The following is an 18,952-nucleotide window of genomic DNA, read 5'->3' as shown; positions in this document are numbered from 1 at the left end:
GTGGTTGTAAATCTTCTTGTAGCCACATTAAAAAACAGATGAACTTGACTTTAACGATATTTTATTTAAACTAATATACCCCCAATATTATCATTTCAATATGTAATCAATGTAAAATTATTAATGGAATAGTTTACATTATTTTTCTCACACTAACTCTTTAAAAATCTACTGTGCATTTCATACTTACAGCACATCTCAATTCAGACTAGGTATATTTCAAGTGCTTAATAGCCACGCACAGCTAAGTACAAGCCATGCTGGGCAGTACATACCACTCTATTTTGTTCCCTTGGTCTATTTGTTCTTATGGCAACACTACCCTGTCTTCATTGTGGCTTGATTACAAAGTCTGGATTATGGTAAGTATTCCAATTTCTTGGAAAAGTTCTTCCTTTTCAAGACTGCCTTGGCTAATCTAGGTCTTTTGTACTTCCATCATCAATTTCTATCAGAAAAACACCCTGCTTAGATTTTGACTGGGACTGAACTATATAGACATCTTCACAATATTGAATATATGTATGTCATATATTGCTCTATTTATTTAGGTCTTCTTTAATTTCTTTCAGCAATGTTTTTCATATAGAAGGCTTGTATCCTCTGAGAGTTATTACAGGGTATCTAATACCTTTATACTATTATAAATGGTATTTTACAGTTTTCCTTTCCTGATTTGATGTTGCTTGTTTATATAAATAGTTTTGTTTTGTTTTTTTTACTATATTGTAAATGGTGCCAATACATTTGCTCGACACAAGGTTACCACAAACCTTCAATTTGTTAAAAAAAAAGTGCAATATCTGTGAAATGCAGTAAAGCAAACAGCAATAAAATGAGGCACGCCTGTATTTTTTCTTTCATTAATTAATTAATTAATTTTTGGCTGCATTGGGTCTTCGTTGCTGCACGTGGGCTCTCTCTCTAGTTGCAGCGAGCAGGGGCTACTCTTCGTTGCGGTGCACGGGCTTCTCATTGAGGTGGCTTCTCTTTGTTGTGGAGCTCAGGCTCTAGGTGAATGGGCTTCAGTAGTTGTGGCATGCAGGCTCAGTAGTTGTGGCGCACAGGCTTAGTTACTCCAAGGCATGGGGGATCGTCCCAGACCAGGGCTCAAACCTGTGACCCCTGCATTGGCAGGCGGATTCTTAACCACTGTGCCACCAGGGAAGTCCTGTATTTTTTCTTTTTCCTTAGTTCAGTAGCCAGGACCTCCAGTGTATTTCTGAATATAAATGAGAATAATAGAATCTTTTTCTTACTCCCAAATTCAGAGGGAAAGTATTCAATACTGCACCATTTAATATAATATTAGCTGTCAGTTTTTATCTACTGACTTTTAAGATGTTCTTTCAGTATTTGGTTTTCTACAGTTTAAGATATGCTTAGTATGGTTTTCTTTTTTACATTATTCCTGCTTGGGGGTTACCTGACATTGAATGTACTGGCGGATATATTCATCAGTTTATGGGAATTTCTCGCCATTCATTTTATCTTCAAACACTCCTCTGATTCACTCTCTCCTCCATGTCTAGGACTCTAATCAGATATGTATGTGTTAGTCCTTTTCACTGCACCCCAATTGTCTCTTTATCTGTTTATGCTTTGCTCTGTTCTTTCCATTCTTTTTTCTGTGTGTCAGTTTAGAAACTTTCTGTTGATCTGTCTTCAAAGTCACCAATCTTATCTTCTACTGTATCTAATCTGCTTTTAAACTCATCCACTGTGTTCTGAATTTTATAAATTGAAAATTTCAGTTTTACAGTGTTGATCTGATTCTCTTTATAGATTCAATTCTCTGTTGGAATTCTTTACTTTAGAACTTATTTTGTCCACCTTTTCCTCTAATTTCTTTAACATATTAATCATGGTTATTTAAAAGTTCTTTTCTGCCAACTCTGTTATCTGGATCACCTGGGGTCTGCTTCTATTAACATATTTATTTTCTTGGTTTTCAGTCAATTTCCCGGCCTTTTCGAATGCCTAATAATTTTTTACTGTATGATGAGTACTGTGAATAGTGTGAATAAAAGAATCTTAGCAGCTCCAAACAGTATCTTCTACTACAAGTGTTTCCTATTTTCTCTTATACAAACAGGGAGAAGGAGTGGGTCCCATTGGTCCAATCAGGGACTGTTGGGTCAGGACTGGGTTACTGTTAAGATTCAGTCCATCTCTTGTTTTACCTGCTCCTTGAGTATGAATGTCCAAGGTCATTGACTGTAAGTCCAGCAGGTCTTTTTACTCCTGAGCCCTGAAGTCTCCAATTCCAAGCAGGTTAAAAATCTCTCTTAAAGGAGAGTCAGTTTTTTTGCAGTAGACCCATCCTTTTTTAGTGAGATTTTATCTCCTAAAAGTAACGTGACACTGTGAGATTTCAATCTGCCTTCTGGCTGAGCCACTAACTTCTTGGGCTACCCCAGAATTCATCAAATGCCTCCAGGCGAAAGCTCCCTGTTTTGGGAATTCCTTTAGCTTCCAATCATTTCACCAGCCCTGCATAATCAATCACCAGCAGGGTCAGATGGTTTCTCTTCAACCCAGAATAGTCTCTGTTTGGGCCCAGCCTGATCCTCAGCCCCTGCCCAGAATTGCAGAGTGCCTCCAGAGGAGAAACAGTCAGCAACTGTCAGCTCATCTAGGAATAGCTCTTCTCTGTCTGGAATTTTAGTTCATCTGATTCTTCTTGCTTCCACAGCTATCTGATGTCTTTAAAAATATGTCCTTTGCAATTTATCTTTTTTCCCCCCTTGCAGCAAGTGTTGGCCTGCCATGCCCTACTACATACCCTTATCTGAGAATAGAATCCTCCAACACTAACTCTTATTTTTGGAGTTCCCTAGGGCCTAGTTTTTGGGCTTTCTTTTCTTTTTTATCTATACTCATTCTCTTGGTGATCTCATCTGGTCTCATGGTTTTAAATACTGGCTACGTTGTGTTGGCTGCCATATTTATTTATCCTCTCCTATGATTACAGACTCTTGTATCTAATTGTTACTTGTCATCTCCACTTGAATATCTCAGAGATATTTCACACCCAAGGTGTCCACAAACTAAACTCCTAGTCTCTTAGCCAACCCCCCACCGCCACCCCTTCTACCTACAGTTTTCCCCAGCTGAGTTAAGAGGAACTCTATCCCTCTGGATGTTCAAACCAAAAATCCTGCTGTAATCCTGACTCTGTTCTTTCCTCTCCACACACCCTGTCTCATCAGCCAAGAAATCCGGTTGAGTTTACCTTTGAAGTACACCAGGAATCCAGCCGTTTCTCACCCCCTCCTCTGCTTCTACCCTGTTCTAAACCACCTTCATCTCTTACCCAGATTATTCCCAACTGCCTCCTAAGTAGTCTCCCTGTGTCCACTCCTGTCCCACTGATCCATTCTCAACACGACGTTCAGAATGGCCCTTTTTATTAAGTCACTCTTTTGCTTAAACTGCTTAAAATGTTTTTCTTTTAATTTGGAGTAAAACCAAAAGGCTCCCAAAGGTCTACAGAAGCCCACAGGATGTGTACCCAGCCTCTCATCTCCTCTGTCACCTTTCAGGTCTCCTTGTCTGTCCCTCATACACACCAGGCATGTTTCCACCTCCGGGACTCTGCTATTCCCTCTGCCTGAAACAGTCTTCACCCTACACGACTCCCTCACCCCTTTACTTCCTTCACTTCTTGGATCAGATATTACCTTTGTGAGGCCAACACTGACCACCCTACTTAAAACTGCAGGCTTCATTGCTGAATTCTGTATCACGCCTATTCTGATTCTTTTTTTCCCATACCACTTACCACCATTGACATACTACACAATTTTATTATTTTCAGATTGATTATCAGCCTCTCCTTAGTTATTTCTACCCTTTGGAGGTTCTGGGCTTCGCCCTTTGGCTTTCCATCCCACGTAGGTTCAAAATCTGGCAAATATCTGGAGGAGGAGATCAGTTGTGTGTATGCTGCAGGCCTCCTCTCCATTTGCTGTAGGCTCCCTCCACGAGGGCAGGGATTTCTGTCTCTTTTGTTCCTTGATGTTATCTCCAGCACTTAGAACAGTCCTTGGCGCTCAACAGTGGTAGGTGCTCAATAAATATTTTTGAATAAATAATGTTAAGAGATTTTGCAATATAACATGGGAATAGTAGTATAAAGCAAGTGCTATGGGAACACAGAGCCAGAGTACCTGGACAAATGAGGAGAGGCTTTGGAAATGAGTTGGCTGTCTATTAGCATTAAACTTTGATAATTGCTGAGCACCTTTCCTACCTACTCCCAGTTCTGTATAACCCAGACTAGCAAGCAAGCATCCATACGTGTACACCCATGCTAAAAGAACAACTGTCTCTCCTCACCAGCAGGTTGCTTCAAATAGGCTCTTACTCTTACCTACCATGAGGAGCAGAAAAAGATGGTTTCCGATGATAGGACTTTGATTGCTCTCAGAGTTTTTAACTAGGACCAAATCCAAGGAAATGTTAACATGTGGATGAAGAAAGCACAGGACTCTACTCTGAGGATTAAAAGGATGGTGGGTTTAAAGCATTCTTCATTATAGAAAATTTTCAAGTAAAAATTAAGTATTTGAAATAAAATTTCAATTTATTTTTTTGGCACTAGTTAAAGAATAGGGGGAAACACACTAGTATTAAAAAAAAAATCAATGGTTATCATCAAAATACTGACAGCAGGTTTTTATCCTATCCTAATAAAAGGGAAAAAAGAGAGTAGCGTTTCCAAAATACACATCAAAGTAGGAAGAAAACTGGAAAATCAGGATTTTTTTTTCCCCTAAACAGAGATTGTGCATAAGCATGACCATGTGTGTATAAACACTCAGTGTATACAGATACACACAGATATAAACCAAATCTGCTTGCCAAACATACTTCCATGACAGCCATCTGTTCTCAACTGCTTGGAGTTTTCTCAAATTATCCTTCAAAGCAGACCATTTTAGCTCATTCACTTTCATGTCAGAACCTCATGAAATAAAAAATTTATTTTCTTAGGGAAAATTTCAAAATTTTTCAACCCACATACCCCCGACCCTCAACCAACCACCTGATTCACTTCTATTCAGCAAGCCGTAAGGAAAGGCTCTAGCAAGAAGCAGCAACTCCAAAACACAAGCATTTACCAAGTGCCATGGAAGGTCCAAAGTAGCATCCAACAGGGTGCCCAGTCTCAGGGGCTTACACTCAGTGAAAGCAAGATAAAACATATTTTTCTTAGAAATGTACCAGTGGTAAATTCTAATCAGTGTGACAGTAACTCTAAGTCCAGCAGCAAGAGTGCAGAAAGCAAGAATAGCTTGGATTTCACAGAACAGTAATGTTTTAGTTGGGCCCTAAAGAATGGTGGCTCATAAGAGGACTGCAAACAGGAAGGAAACTCGAAATGCACCGAAAGGATAAAAGCACCAGGATATGGGAAGCAGGATGCAGACTTCGAACACTAAGGAACCAGTCTTAGTAGAAAAAAGCATGACACAGAATGAGGAGTGGGGATAAATGAGGGTAGACAGGTAGTATGCAGCCACATTCCTTAAAAAATCAGGCCAGAGTTTTGATCTACAACAGGAGTTAAGAGGTAACCACCTTAGATTCTTGAGTGGGACACTGAAAAAAGCCAAAAACTTCTCTGGTATTATGGTTAAATGAGTCTAGTAATGGATTGGGAAGGACAGGGACCTGGGGCAGGGAACGACAAAAGAGCAAACTGTGGTCATTTGAACACTGGCCTCAGCACAATGGGTGGCAGCAGAAGCCAAGAGGAAACAAAGGCAGGAGACAATCTGAGGAAAGACGCGGGGTGGGGAACAGTGGTGTGGCCAGCTGAGAAATGGGAAGAATGAAAACCATCCTCTCGGGCCGAGTGCATAGGAGCCTAAGCAGTGAATCACGCGGGCTGGTACAGAGCTAGAGCCATACAGAGCTAGAGCCATGCCAGCTAGAAGCCGCTCTGCCAAGGGGCCTGCCCACGGTTGTCGGTGTCAGAGTTAGACGTGGATGAACACCAGTGGGGAAACTATGCCAGTATGAAGAACTGGAGAAAACAAGAGCCCGAGAAAAGAGAAAAACACTTCACTCTTGTCTTTCTAATCCAGGAGTTAAGAATCACACCTGTTTCTGTAATAAGTTTTAAGCATATTTACTCATTATTCACATATTAAATAAATACATGACAAGTACAACTGAATGCAAGTCTTTATGTTAGTTACTACCCAACATAAAGTACTACCTATGTTAGGTGAAAACTGTGATAAATTAAAAAGTGAGGCTTGTTTTGTAAAAGTTTACAATCTAATGGCGGGAACAATCAGGAGTGACATTCAGAACAGAATGGCAGAGGCACTGATGCATCAGAACAGTCACAGGCTGCCAACAAGTGGTGGGAGGATTCTGGGGGACATCAGGCTTAATATTATAAATACTCCACAAAACAGAAGAGGGAAAGTGTCATACTTTCATCTGAATAGTTCCTGGGGGTTAATGTAAATTTGACTTTATTGAAGCTCTTTCATGCCAGAGAGATACATAAAAAAAAAAAAAAAAGATTATAAGCCCTACCCTAACGTAGCTCATGGCTTAGATGAAGGAAACAAAAACTGGCAGGTGTTTAAAGGACAGTGATGAAGTTAAACATAGTTAGACAGAGGAAGGAAGGGCACTTATCCCCAGCTCAGGGGGGTACAGGGAGCTTCCTGAGGGAGGCAACAACTGCGGTCAGCTCGCCAGGCACGGGAAAAGACCAGACAAAGCAGAGGGTACTGTCTGCAAAGCAGCAGGAGGCAGCACAGAACACCAGGAGTGGATGCTTCATTCACATTCAAGTCCTTCTGTCTCAAAGGCGAAATCATACAAACCACACAAACTGTAGGAGGCAAAAACTGAGACAGCCTTGGAAAAATCTATATACTAAATGTACCACAACTGTGAAAGTCTGTCTCTGTTCCAGGCACTGACATCAGTTTGACAAAGAATAAGAAGGCAAAGAGTCACAGTCAGGCTGGAAACATACTTCCAGCCCTAATCCCATATACCAGCCAGGGGACGGGCCTCTAGACTCCAAAGCAGGGCTGTGCTAATCTGCCAGTCCTGAGTTAGACTGAATCATGCGTAAAGATGTTTTTAGCAACTCACCACTAGGTAAGCACTGCTGAGGTTGCAATTTGGGGCTGGGACAGGGGCCAGCAGCCACAAAAGTGGGCTGAGCATGCTGATAAGACACTACAAAGAAAGCAAGGAGGTAGCAGTGGGGCCTTTTTGGTGCTGACTGCACACCCTTCTCTGCCCCAAGCTAAAGCCAGCAAGCAGGCAGACACCCTTTCAAAGGGCCTTGGGAGAAGGATGAAGGAAAAGCCTCATCTTCTCCCACCGATTTTCTGTGCCACAGGGCACTTTGAGGATTGCTTGGAATCCCAGATGAGATCCCTGATTTCGGGGCTTTGTGTTGGCCTGGGAAATCTCTGTTCAGACCCCACCCCCCGCCAGGAAGCCCACTATGTAAAACAGGTGCAAGTGGAGGGCTCCACAGAGCACTGACCGTGCAATCCGCTCGACCCCACGCAGGCTGTCCAGGCAGCCACATAGCTGCCTTGCTAAACATCAATGCCAAAACCTCGTATCAGGCCTCTTTCTTGTTTAAATTTAGTCACAATTTTTGAGGCGTAATTAATGCAAATTCAGATTCCAGCTTATGTTTCACCACTATAAACTTTCTCTTTGCTGTACCCTTAAGAGGACAGAAAGAGCCTTGTTAGGATATATATAAATTTCCTGAACTATTTCTGTCTGATCAGCTAATGCTGCGCTTCAGGCACCAGGGGAGAAGACAGAACAACAACTGAAATATGGTTAATGACTTGGGCTAAATGGCTACTAGGAGAAAATAAAATCCTTTAGAGTGTTTTAACTACCAAACCAACCATAAAATCTCCAAGGAAGGGAAACCCACTGTAAAACAATGTAATCCTATCACTTCACAGCGGTCTTGCAAGGGCTATTCTTAACTATGTGCTTGAAAAGTAGTATTATGTGAAAATGCATTACTCTGGAGGCAAGGTGGTTTACACAGATAAAGCATCAAGAGCTCCAGTAGCCAGCCACACAGTGTCCAGGAGGAAGGACAGGTATCTGTGCTATTGCTGCACACGCAGAACATGAATCCTGCCAAGTCAGCAACAGCGACTCCATAACAAAAGACAGCCTGTGTCTCAGAACGTGCTGCCGGCAACGAGGCGCCTCCTACATGCACAGCCTGTTTCTTCTCTTGCTTCTGATTCCTCCTCCGTAAGCTCCTTGGCACAGACCTCCTCCTTCTCCACATTTACCCTCTGCCTTTCTAGCATCGGGGGTACCAGGTCCTAACGCTATCCTTTTCCTGCCTGATCCTGCTGCCAATGGAAATTCCTAAACTGCATATACGGGCATACTGCTTCTCTGCTCGAACCCATCGATGCCTCCTGCCCCTCATTCAATCCACAGTATGAAGGAAGGCCAAATACCTTAGCTGACAGCCAAAGCCTGCATAACATGACTCTTCCTACCACTCCAGGCTCGTCTCCCACCACTCCTCAAATCAGACCCCACCACCTGGCCGAGCTCATCAAGCTGCCATACCACATCCTCTGGGACCATCAGGCTGTGAGGCTGTGGTCCACATCAGAAACGCCTCCCCTGAAACCCTGACCTCCCTCTCCTGTCCACTCTTCCTTCTGTGTAGCCACTGTAACCAGCAGCACAGACTTCTAAGACTGCATTTATCACCATATCAGCACAGCCATATGCCTCTTCTCCCAGATAAAACTCCCTGGAGGCAGGGACCATGCCTTGATACTCATCCTCGTATCCTAGGACCTGGCCCTGCAGTGGACTCTCAATACACATTTGTAATCCAACTCCCAACTGTAAATTACTAGTTCATGTGATTCCATTCATGGAACAGCTATTTACTCTGTATCAGACTTTTACATTCTCACGGAGAGATAAAGAAATAAAATGAAATCAGAACACAATTATAAGCCGTAATAAGAGCTATGAAAGAAACAAACAGGAGTGAAATAAACATTAGGATGAGGGGCAGGGATCTACTTTAAATGAAAGAGTCATGTAAAGCATATGGTAAAGAGCATTCCAGGCAAAAGGGACCCTACAGGCAAAGGCCAGTAGGTGGGAAAGAACTGCTAATTCACGGCATTAAAAGAGGCAAGTCTTTTAGCTGGAGAGTAATGAGAGAGATGGCGAAAAGCCATGTATCTGAAAAATGAATCTGGTGAATTAGGGGAGAGTGTGATGACAGAGGGGCCTGCTAGGCACAGTGAGGAGTCTAAACTTTATTCTAAGTGCAACAGAAAGCCACCTAAAGGATAGAACCAGCAGCTAAGGTGATCTAACTTACGCTTAAAAAAAGAGCCACAGTACAGCTCCATCAAGTAGTCAAAATGACTGTCCAGCCGAGGCCAGCAGCCCAATCTTAAGGCCGTACCTCCGCCTGCCAAGCCAGTGTAGAAGCTGAGAGGGCAGATGTCCGGCCGGCTCCAAGGACAGCGATGGTTTCCCCATCATCATCCACCACTTTGAAGTCCAGGTCCTCGTTGTATTTTCTGCGCTTCACTTGCCGTCCTGAGCGTCGTTTCTACAGGACAAACACACCCGCCAGAGAGACTATCTGTGAGTCAGAGGGAAAAGCTTGCACAAGGACACGCTCACCTACACTCACAGTTGAAGGAGACCTCTCTAACTTCGCAAAAAGAATCTTCCCTAAACATAACTCTTTTCAGGACTAAATTCACTCAAAATGGGACCCAGGTGAGGGAGGGGAGCTAAATCACCAGGATCCAGTGAGAAGAAGGTGTAGCCTCAGAATCCAAGGAAACGTGTTTTATGCATCATTGCTTCCCCCACCCCGCTTTCTGGAATCGGTTTCTATTCCAGTAAAACAGGGATGGGAAGTAACTTCATCATCTTTGAGGTCCCTTCCAGCATAGCTGGAAGCTCAGGGTTTATGACAGTGATTTAATAGTTTTTTTGGTTTTGATTTTTTTTTTTTTTTGGCCGAATTCACCATACTTACCATGTACTTCTAAACAACTAAATAATACCAATTTTATTAGGACTTATTTTGAGAATCTCCTAACACCCTTTGAAATGCAAGCAGACATCTTAAGTGCGACAAAATAAGATTCGTGACTCACCATGAAAGGACTCATCTATAATTAAGTAGCTTGTGACCTTTTAGAGAGAGAACATTCTACAACAAAGCAACCCAGTGGCTTTCCTCAAACAGAAAAACACATCATCTCTACATACCCATCACATCCAAGCAGTAGGAACCCTTCTGGGAACCATTCACCAGCTAGCTTACTCTTAGATACTTAAACCTTACAAGACAAAACGAAAAGCCAGACCTCACCGCCCCCTTATCATCTAAAAGATACCTCCTGGGGCTCTCTCTGTGTTCCCATCATTTCTTCACTGTGTCACCTCTATGACATTTAATTCTACATGAGGGATTCCACATAAAAAGCTCTCCCCCCAATCCCACGTACAAATCACCATCCTAGAAACACTGAACCCCCTGCCAACTCCCATCAACCTAATGTACTTGCTGCTCTGCCCGTCAGGACACTTAAGAGCCACTAACCCAAGTTTACAGGCAGTGAAAGGGGGTCTCTGATCTGACACTCCAGACACTACTACTTATTTACCACTACGACCTTAGGAGCTGACACCTTACTACAACGAAGATCACCTAGGAATCTATGAGGGTCCAGATGATTCTTAAGGAGCAGTAAGTTGGTCTTACCCTAAATGGCCCCCATGCAGTAGCACAGCCCAGATAAACTGCTGTGGATGTCAGAGGAAACAGCACTCTCAAATATTAGAACTCACGTCCAAGAGAGGCAGCCTCAACTCAGACAGAAAACTCCTACCAATGTCCTGGGCACACTTTGGCATGTTTTCAGAAATCTCACTTAGGTGGGCAACTCCTTGTTTCCATGTTTCCTTACCATCTTGGCAAAATGAATCCATCCCTGGCTTTTCCAGCATCTGGGATTATGAAAGTGTCCTTGTGTAGACTGTCCCAGCACGCTGAGCCCTGAATGTATTACCTACACAGCAAAACAGGCCCTCTGAGCCTTACCTAGTTTGGATCACAACTCCACTTTCCACATTCACTCTTACTGCGGCCTAATATCATGCTACTTTGCAAGAAGGAAGCAAACACCACTAAAACACTGGGAGATTATTAGTATAAGGACCAGAATGCTAAAGAAAAACCTGTGGTCACCCACTAAAACACTGAAAGCCCAGCCCAGGTCTGTGTGCGAGAGATGCAGGCTGGAGACAGGGAGAGAGGACCAACAGGATCAGTGTCAGCAAGACGCTGCCCGGCAGCCAGAACGCCCACCAGGGCTTCCGGGCATAGCTATACCTGGCTGTCTGCAGACTCAGTGGACTCCTCGGGACTCCGCAGGGATGGGTTCGGCAGGCCCTGATCCAGCTCTAAACTCTCCACTGTGGTTTCACTTTTCCTTTTTCCTTTCTTCTTTTTCTCCACTGGGGTTGGTCCTTGCTCCTTGCTACAAGGAGAAATTCAGAATTAAAACTGTTGGGCAGTTTTTAAAACTAAGATTTCTCGTGTGATTACAGTTACAATAGCACATCCTGGAATTCCTGGGCCAGGATAGGCTTTAATGGAAAATCTACAAGAGTTTCTTCCCAGAAATTTGCAGAAATATGGGAAGAAATATCTACACAGGTTGATGCAAAATTCACTTTTTTTTATACCCCCTATCATGACTACTATAGATATGATTAATGTGATAAGAAATAAAATAATATGAATATCTCAAAAAAACCTCACTTTCAGTTTCACATAAATGTCTTCTCTAGGAAGTTTAATTGCTTCAGACATTGAGAATCATCCACTTCCAATCTCCCTTTAAGTTACATGTGAAGAGACATCTCCCTAATCTGTCATCACCCTCTATTGAGAACGGTCTATGCATACGAACTTGGAGTACTAGGAGCTCAAAACTGAAGACAACACTGCCCACCCGCTGAGGAGGTTGTAATGACAGAATTCCTACAGACCACCTAGGGCTATAGCCCAATGCAGCAGATGGATGCTTCTTGAGAGGTGGAAATGGGCAAAGTCCATCCACCCTGAAAGGCCCTACTAAGATGACAACATCTCTAATAAGCCTTTTCGGGCCCTGCTGGCTGATAAAATCTCTTTTCTACACTCCCTAGCACCTCAACTGTGCTTTGCATAAGGTATTCAAACTTTAATCTTTCACCAAAGTTAGTCATTACACGTGACACCAGGCTCAGAACCATAGAGGACCTGGGATCCTCTGCAGTGGCTCGATCAACATTTGCTGAATGGATGAATATTTGACACTTCTCTGAGCTGTCCTATCAGACTCTAAGTTCCCAGAGGACAGAGAGTATGCACTTGATTAAGTTTTGTATTCCTCACAGTGAGTAGTCTTATACCTAAAACATACTAAGTATTCAATATTTACTGGATAGATAGATGGATTCATCAATGGATAGATACGATTTCGTGTCATCGGGGAGATCTGGGAAAACACATTTGAGCAGAGATATACACAGAATTTTGACAGACAGAATAACAGGAATAATAACAATTACAGCTAATTCGTATATAACACCTACTACACGCAGGCACCGTTCTCTAATCCTTTACACGGATTATCTCCTTTACTCTTCACAACAACCTTTTAACGCAGATAGTATTATCATCTTAATTTTATCAAGACGCACAGTGAGTTAAGATTTCCAGGGTAACATGGCTAGTAAATGGTAGAGAAAGTATTTAAACCAGGCATGCTCGTAACCACCATGGCATTCTTGGGGAATGGAAGAGTGTTAAAGGCACATTTAGTAAAAGACAGCCTGTGTGGCTGGATGACAGGGCAAGTGAACAGAAGCACCAAGTGATGGAGCTGGAAAGAAACCAGGAGTACACGAGGATAGAGAGCTGAGACTCACTGTGTGAAAAGGGCATGATGGCAAGCCCGGGAAAAAGGGAATGAAGACCTAGGCGAGATATGCTCAATGAAAACTCATCGGTGAAAGGGATTTGAAAGATCCAGCAGAAGTAGTACCAGTAAGTCTTAGCAGAATGTGGAGAATGAGGAAGAGCCACGATTACTGGTATTTCCCATCAGGTGAGTTACTGGAAAGTGTGGGGGAAGACAGGGACACCACCGGCCTTGTTCAGAGAAGGGAGATCCAATGGGATGAACCCGTAGCGGGATAGCACCCAGCGACAACAGAGAGCACCCATCACATGAGTGCAGACCCAGCCCACCCTCGATTCCCTAGGCTGAAGGCTGGCTTCCCTACCAGCAAAGTTCTTTATGAAAATTTTTTTGAGGAAATGAAACTCAACGGATCCTGCCATTTTAGAGAACTGTACATTTTAACAAGAGACCTGTGCTCTCAAGCCAGGGGAAAAAGTACTTATCAGTTTCAGGACAGGAGACTCAGGTGAAACAGTTTAAAAAGATGCCAAATTTTCACAGGAATATTTATCTCATGTTACGTGGCTTCTCACTAAGAAAATTACATAGCAATTTATATTCTACAAAGCACTTATGTGCTTCTGTCTCACTGAACTGTTACAACCACGGTTCCGTGAGGGAGCCAGGGCAGATGAGCTTCATATTCCACAGAAAGAAACAGGTTTAAAAGCAACAAAGGCCCCAAAGTTAGCAGCGGAGCAGAGGCCTGCGCTCAGCTCATGTGACTCAGCCTGTCACTGTTTATACCATATCATGTTTCCTGGCTCCTTTTTTTTTTTAACCCCTTTCAATAAATGCAAAAACTTCAAATCTCCTTTAATCTTATTTGAATCTCAAAATTATGACCAAAAGAATTGTTAACAAAACATTCCAGTGACCCAAATATACAGAAAAATTCATAAATCCATAGTTGGTTCTCTTAACAAAAGAAGGTTTGTGCTTAATTTTTTGGACACACATTTAAAGACAGCTAATATACCGAAAGTCACCATGACCACGTGCTCAGAACCCCATTTAATCTTCTGTAAAATCCTAAATCCTTCTCCCAACATCTGAAATCAATTTTATCTATCTACTAAATATAACTTCATATTGGAAAACTTTGTCTGTATATGTTTAATCTTCATTTTAAATATTTGTATATAGATGGGCTAGAAACATGCTTCATTGTGAAATATCCCACTGAAAACTAAACCAAGCTCAAGACACAATTAAGGAATAGAACCTCGTCAAAATATTTTTTTAAAGGAATTTATTTATTTATTTTTATTTTTTGGCTGTGTTGGGTCTTGGTTGTGGCATGCGGGATCTTTTGTTGCAGTGTGCAGGCTCCTCTCTAGTTGTGGCCTGCAGGTTTTCTCTTCTCTACTTGTGGCACGCGGGCTCCAGTGCGTGGGCTCTGAGGTTTATGGTGCGCGGGCTCAGTGGTTGTGGCATGTGGGCTTACTTGCCCCACGGCCAGTGGGATCTTAGTTCCCTGACCAGGGATCAAACCCGCATCCCCTGCACTGGAAGGCGGATTCTTTACCATTGGACCACCAGGGAAGTCACAGAACCTCCTCAAAATGTTAAACCTTACAACAAAGCTTGTATATATTTGCCTTCCATGCTTTCAGAAACAAATTAAATGATGAAAGTAAGGAGGAACTGTAGTCAGGCACCTCCGAAGTCCAGCCTGGGGCACCACGAGATTTCCTAGCCAGAAGCTGAGGGTGGGGTGGAGTGGAGGGAAACTTCTTAAATATATGTCAGTAAAACTGGAAAATGTCTGGAGACACCTGCTTACCTATCTGGGGGTAAACAAGAAGATACTCTACCTGGGATATCTTCAAAGTGATTTTCTGGAGGTTACCTTTGACAACAGAATCGATTTTGAGTTTAAAAAATTCTTCCTGGAGCTCTTCTGATAAAGACAAAGATCAGGAAGAAAAGATTTCTTATAAGCCTATAAATGGGATTTTCAAATAGGACATCAAGAAAGTATCACCTGAATTCATCCTCCAGGAAGACTAGGTGAAATGTGTTTTTCCTGTCTTTGGAGTGAGCTTTGAAAACGTTATACTTGAGTGTTATCAAATGAAGGACATCTTAACCTCCACATTGCTATTTTAACCTCCTCCTACAGATGCATTTGGTCCATGAATGTTTTGTTTGCTCCTCGAAGTTCTACGTTCTTCAAAAATAGTGGTCAAATAACATGTAACAAAACTATGTATGTATGTATGTATGTATGCACCCTTTGATCCAACAATTCCATCTATAGGAATATACAGATACACCTCCAACAATATGAAAATATATATGCACGTGGTTATTCAGCATTATCTGGTAATTTCAAAATAACAAAAAAGACTTAAATGTCCAAACATTAGTGCTGAATAAATGAGGATACATACAAAGAAGTACTATGTAGCTGTAAAAACAATTAAGAAAGAATTCTGTAAACTAATATGGAATGATTTCTAAGATACATTGTTAAGTGAAAAAAGCAACGTGCAAAGGAGTATAGTAATACGCTACTTTTTGTGAAAGAATAAGGAAGAAGTAAGAAAACTTGCATATATCTACTTACTTTACAGAAAGAACCAAAAAACAATGATTATCCACAAGGGATAAGTGGAGGGAATGGGGTGGAAGGAGTGACATTTCTCTATCTTTTTATATAAAATCTGACTTTTGGAAGCATGTTACATATCAAAAAATTTAAAAATGAAAGATGAAAACAAGCTGAAATAAATGAATCTAAGTATTTCAAGTGAATAACATAACCATACGGAACAGATGGAAAAAAAATCTCATAAATTTATAAACACAATATTTGACTATATACTTTCAGCTTTGGGGAGAAATAGGGAGAACAGCAAACATATCCTGAACTCTCTCTGGTAGGTGTATAGGTGAAGCAATTCTGAAACTATTTTAGTTGTGGTATAGGATTAAACAAATGAGTAAATGTGTTGGTGTTAGGAGCTGTGGTTCTCACCCAAGAAGTGGGAAGACATGAATATGAAATGGTGTAAGGCAAGGAAGATATTGTGGGATGAATCTAAACTGGAGGCCTCAGTGTAATCACATGTTTTCTAAAATAAGTATCTGTATGAACACATGCATATAAATGGGTACATATGCATTATGAATATATTGTGTGCACGCAGGTGTGTACATATGTGCATGAACGTATATGTCCACGTGTATGTCTTGTGTATTTTTTCCCTAGCTTTGACAACTGAAAGAGCTGAAAAGCGAAGATGCTCCAAAAGCAATGTGCACACATAGCACTCAGATTTTGGTTTCTAATACCAAAGTTCCTCACAAAAATGGCTGATTCCAAGACAGGGTGGTTATAAGATCAGCCTGAAACATCTTGTTTTGTCAGAGAGTAAAGGGAGTGCTCAACAAAATTAAGGCAGCACGTCAAAAAGGCACAGGAGTCAGCTTAAAGAGCTCACAGTCACAACTGGGGCCATTTGAGCACCAAAGTAATCAAGGTCAGTAATGAATTATAAGCCATTGAAAACAACAGGAATCCATTCCAATGACAGATAGACAGATAAATAATGAAAAAATGAGGGAGAAAGGAAAGCTCTTGCTTATAGAATACAAACAGTACATGGAGAGGAATCGGTGGAGTTGGAAAATCATTTTGTAACCACTGTCGTAAAGATATGTACAGTCCAGAATCATCGAGGAATGCTAAATCTGGGGGGAGGACAATTTGAAGAGGAACAGGATATTTGCATGATCTTACAGTGTCTTTCCACAGATTGCGTATTAGTTGTACATAAATAAAAGCAGTAACTAGACAAATGGCTACACATAAGAAAATGGTCTTACTCCTAGAAAAGATATACTGGAGTATTTAGGGATAAAAAGGCATGTTTGCAACTCACTCTCAAATGGTGGAGGAAAAAAACATATAAATATATATAAATATAAATTATTCTGATATATATCTATTCCACAGCTGAGGTGGATACTGTTCGCTCAGCATCTTTTTGCTAATAATCAGTACCAAACCACGACGGTGAACAGAAGGTCAGGATGGGCTATGGTATCCTAGTTCTTTTACCACAGTGATGGACACATGACCAAGAGAGGAGAACCTGGGACTCTTTCCCTTAAAAAAAAAAAAAAAATTTAATTTTTGGTAGGAGTGGGCAGGAAAATGAATCTCTTTCCTCCTAGGGTACAAGGCTGTTAAGCTATGAGCCCACACTTACAGGCAGGCACAGTTCGACCTTGAGAAGGAAAGCAGTTGTCAAGGATGGAGCTGACACTCAAAGAGATGCAGAAAAGCTCGAGACAAAGATCTCTGTGGAATCCTCAATGGTATAGCCCCTGGTTCTGATTCCTTAAAACCACTGAACTCACTTGTTATTATTTTTTCTTTAACTTAATTCAAGTTGGGTTTATGTCACTTGTAACCAAAAGAGTTGTAAATAATACAAAGGCCGAATAATCTCACCATTCAATGGCACTTAAGGCTGGATCGAAGCAGTGTAATTTTTATAATCCTCGTTTTTCCAGCTTTCAGAGTTAGAACAAACTAACTTAGAGGACGGAAAAAAATGGCAGACAAGATTTTAGAGGCTCAAAGTCCCTTTTTCAGTAACAAAACCCAAATTGATTTTATAATAAAACATATATCCGCTTTAAAGAAGCACCTATCAAGTATTTATGATATGCAAGAAATTTCCAACATATAAACTATACCATTCATGCAGGACAACTGTTGGGAATAACCAATTAACAGTTTATTAGTAGGCCTCGGCCCCAGAGCCCTCTCACCCTGTCTTCTACACAACTTCATTAGCCAAGATTTTATACATCTTTACTTTCCGCAGTTGCATTAGGAAAATAAATACCTTTTTTGCCTTCCATATACGGAACTGTACTATTAAATCACTAGACAGACAGACTTCCTCAACTTTCCTCCCAGCTCTATCTCCAGTTCCCAACCTCCAGCTTTCTTTGCTAGAACTGAGAGTTAGAAACGGAGTGCTGGATCTGAGCATGAGTAGGAAAGTCTGCGTATGCGTCACAACACTGTACGAGACTCACCGCTATGAGTCTTTTATTACTTTGCCCCCATGGATTCCAGCTATTGAAAAAATTTAATCTACCAAACCAAGTGCATTATTTCAAAATGACTCACCTTCCTATTTTAAAATTAAATCTTATAAAATGTCCATTGAAGTCTTCGCAGGAAACAATCAGTTACTGCCACAGTGAGTTGCCTTTACCCCCAAATTCAGGATGACTGAAAACAGCTCAGAATGCCAATTACTGCCTCCGCAGATGTGCACGCACCTGGGGAGTCCAGCCCGGGATCCACTGCCCCACTCGAGGAACAACTCTCCAGAAAAGCTCCCGACCCAGGCCTTGCCACGGGCTCTGATCCTCTTCCCAGAAGTACAGCACTGAAAACGTGGACATTACCCCAGAGAGCTCATTTGCACACTTAATCCAACTTTTACTTAATGCCCATATTCGTCCAGCCTATACAGAGAGAGCCGAGTTGCGCATAGGTTTTTTAAGATATTGGTTAAGAGGCTTCCCTGGTAGTCCAGTGGGTAAGACGCCGCGCTCCCAATGCAGAGGGCCCTGATTCGATCCCTGGTCGGGGACTAAGAGTTTGTGTGCTGCAACTAAGAAGGCTGCATGCCGCAACTAAGAAGTCCACATGCTGCCACTAAAAGATCCCGCATGCTGCAACGAAGATCCCGTGTGCTGCAACTAAGACCCGGCACAGCCAAAATAAATAAATAAATATTTTAAAAAATAGATATTGGTTAAAAGAAAAACACATACCCAAAACAAATGGTTTGGGTGCAGATATAGTCATCTGTAGACAAAATGTGAACCATATCTCCTTGTCCTCAATCCCTTTAACCGTATCATTCGCA

General features: G+C 41.7%; 1 protein-coding gene across 1 annotated transcript in view; it reads right to left on the bottom strand.

Annotated features, from left to right (window-relative positions):
- The window catches only part of CHD6 (chromodomain helicase DNA binding protein 6), a 213,826-nt gene that overhangs the window by 102,780 nt on the left and 92,094 nt on the right, over positions 1 to 18,952 (bottom strand). Inside the window, 2 exon segments of the mRNA XM_032605037.1 lie at positions 9,476 to 9,625; positions 11,426 to 11,573. Coding sequence (XP_032460928.1) covers positions 9,476 to 9,625; positions 11,426 to 11,573 — 298 coding nt within the window.

This window comes from Phocoena sinus, chromosome 15 (assembly GCF_008692025.1).
Source record: "Phocoena sinus isolate mPhoSin1 chromosome 15, mPhoSin1.pri, whole genome shotgun sequence".
Lineage (NCBI taxonomy): Eukaryota > Metazoa > Chordata > Mammalia > Artiodactyla > Phocoenidae > Phocoena > Phocoena sinus.
The sequence above is the reverse complement of the archived record's forward strand: the minus strand, read 5'-3'. Positions and strand labels throughout refer to the sequence as shown.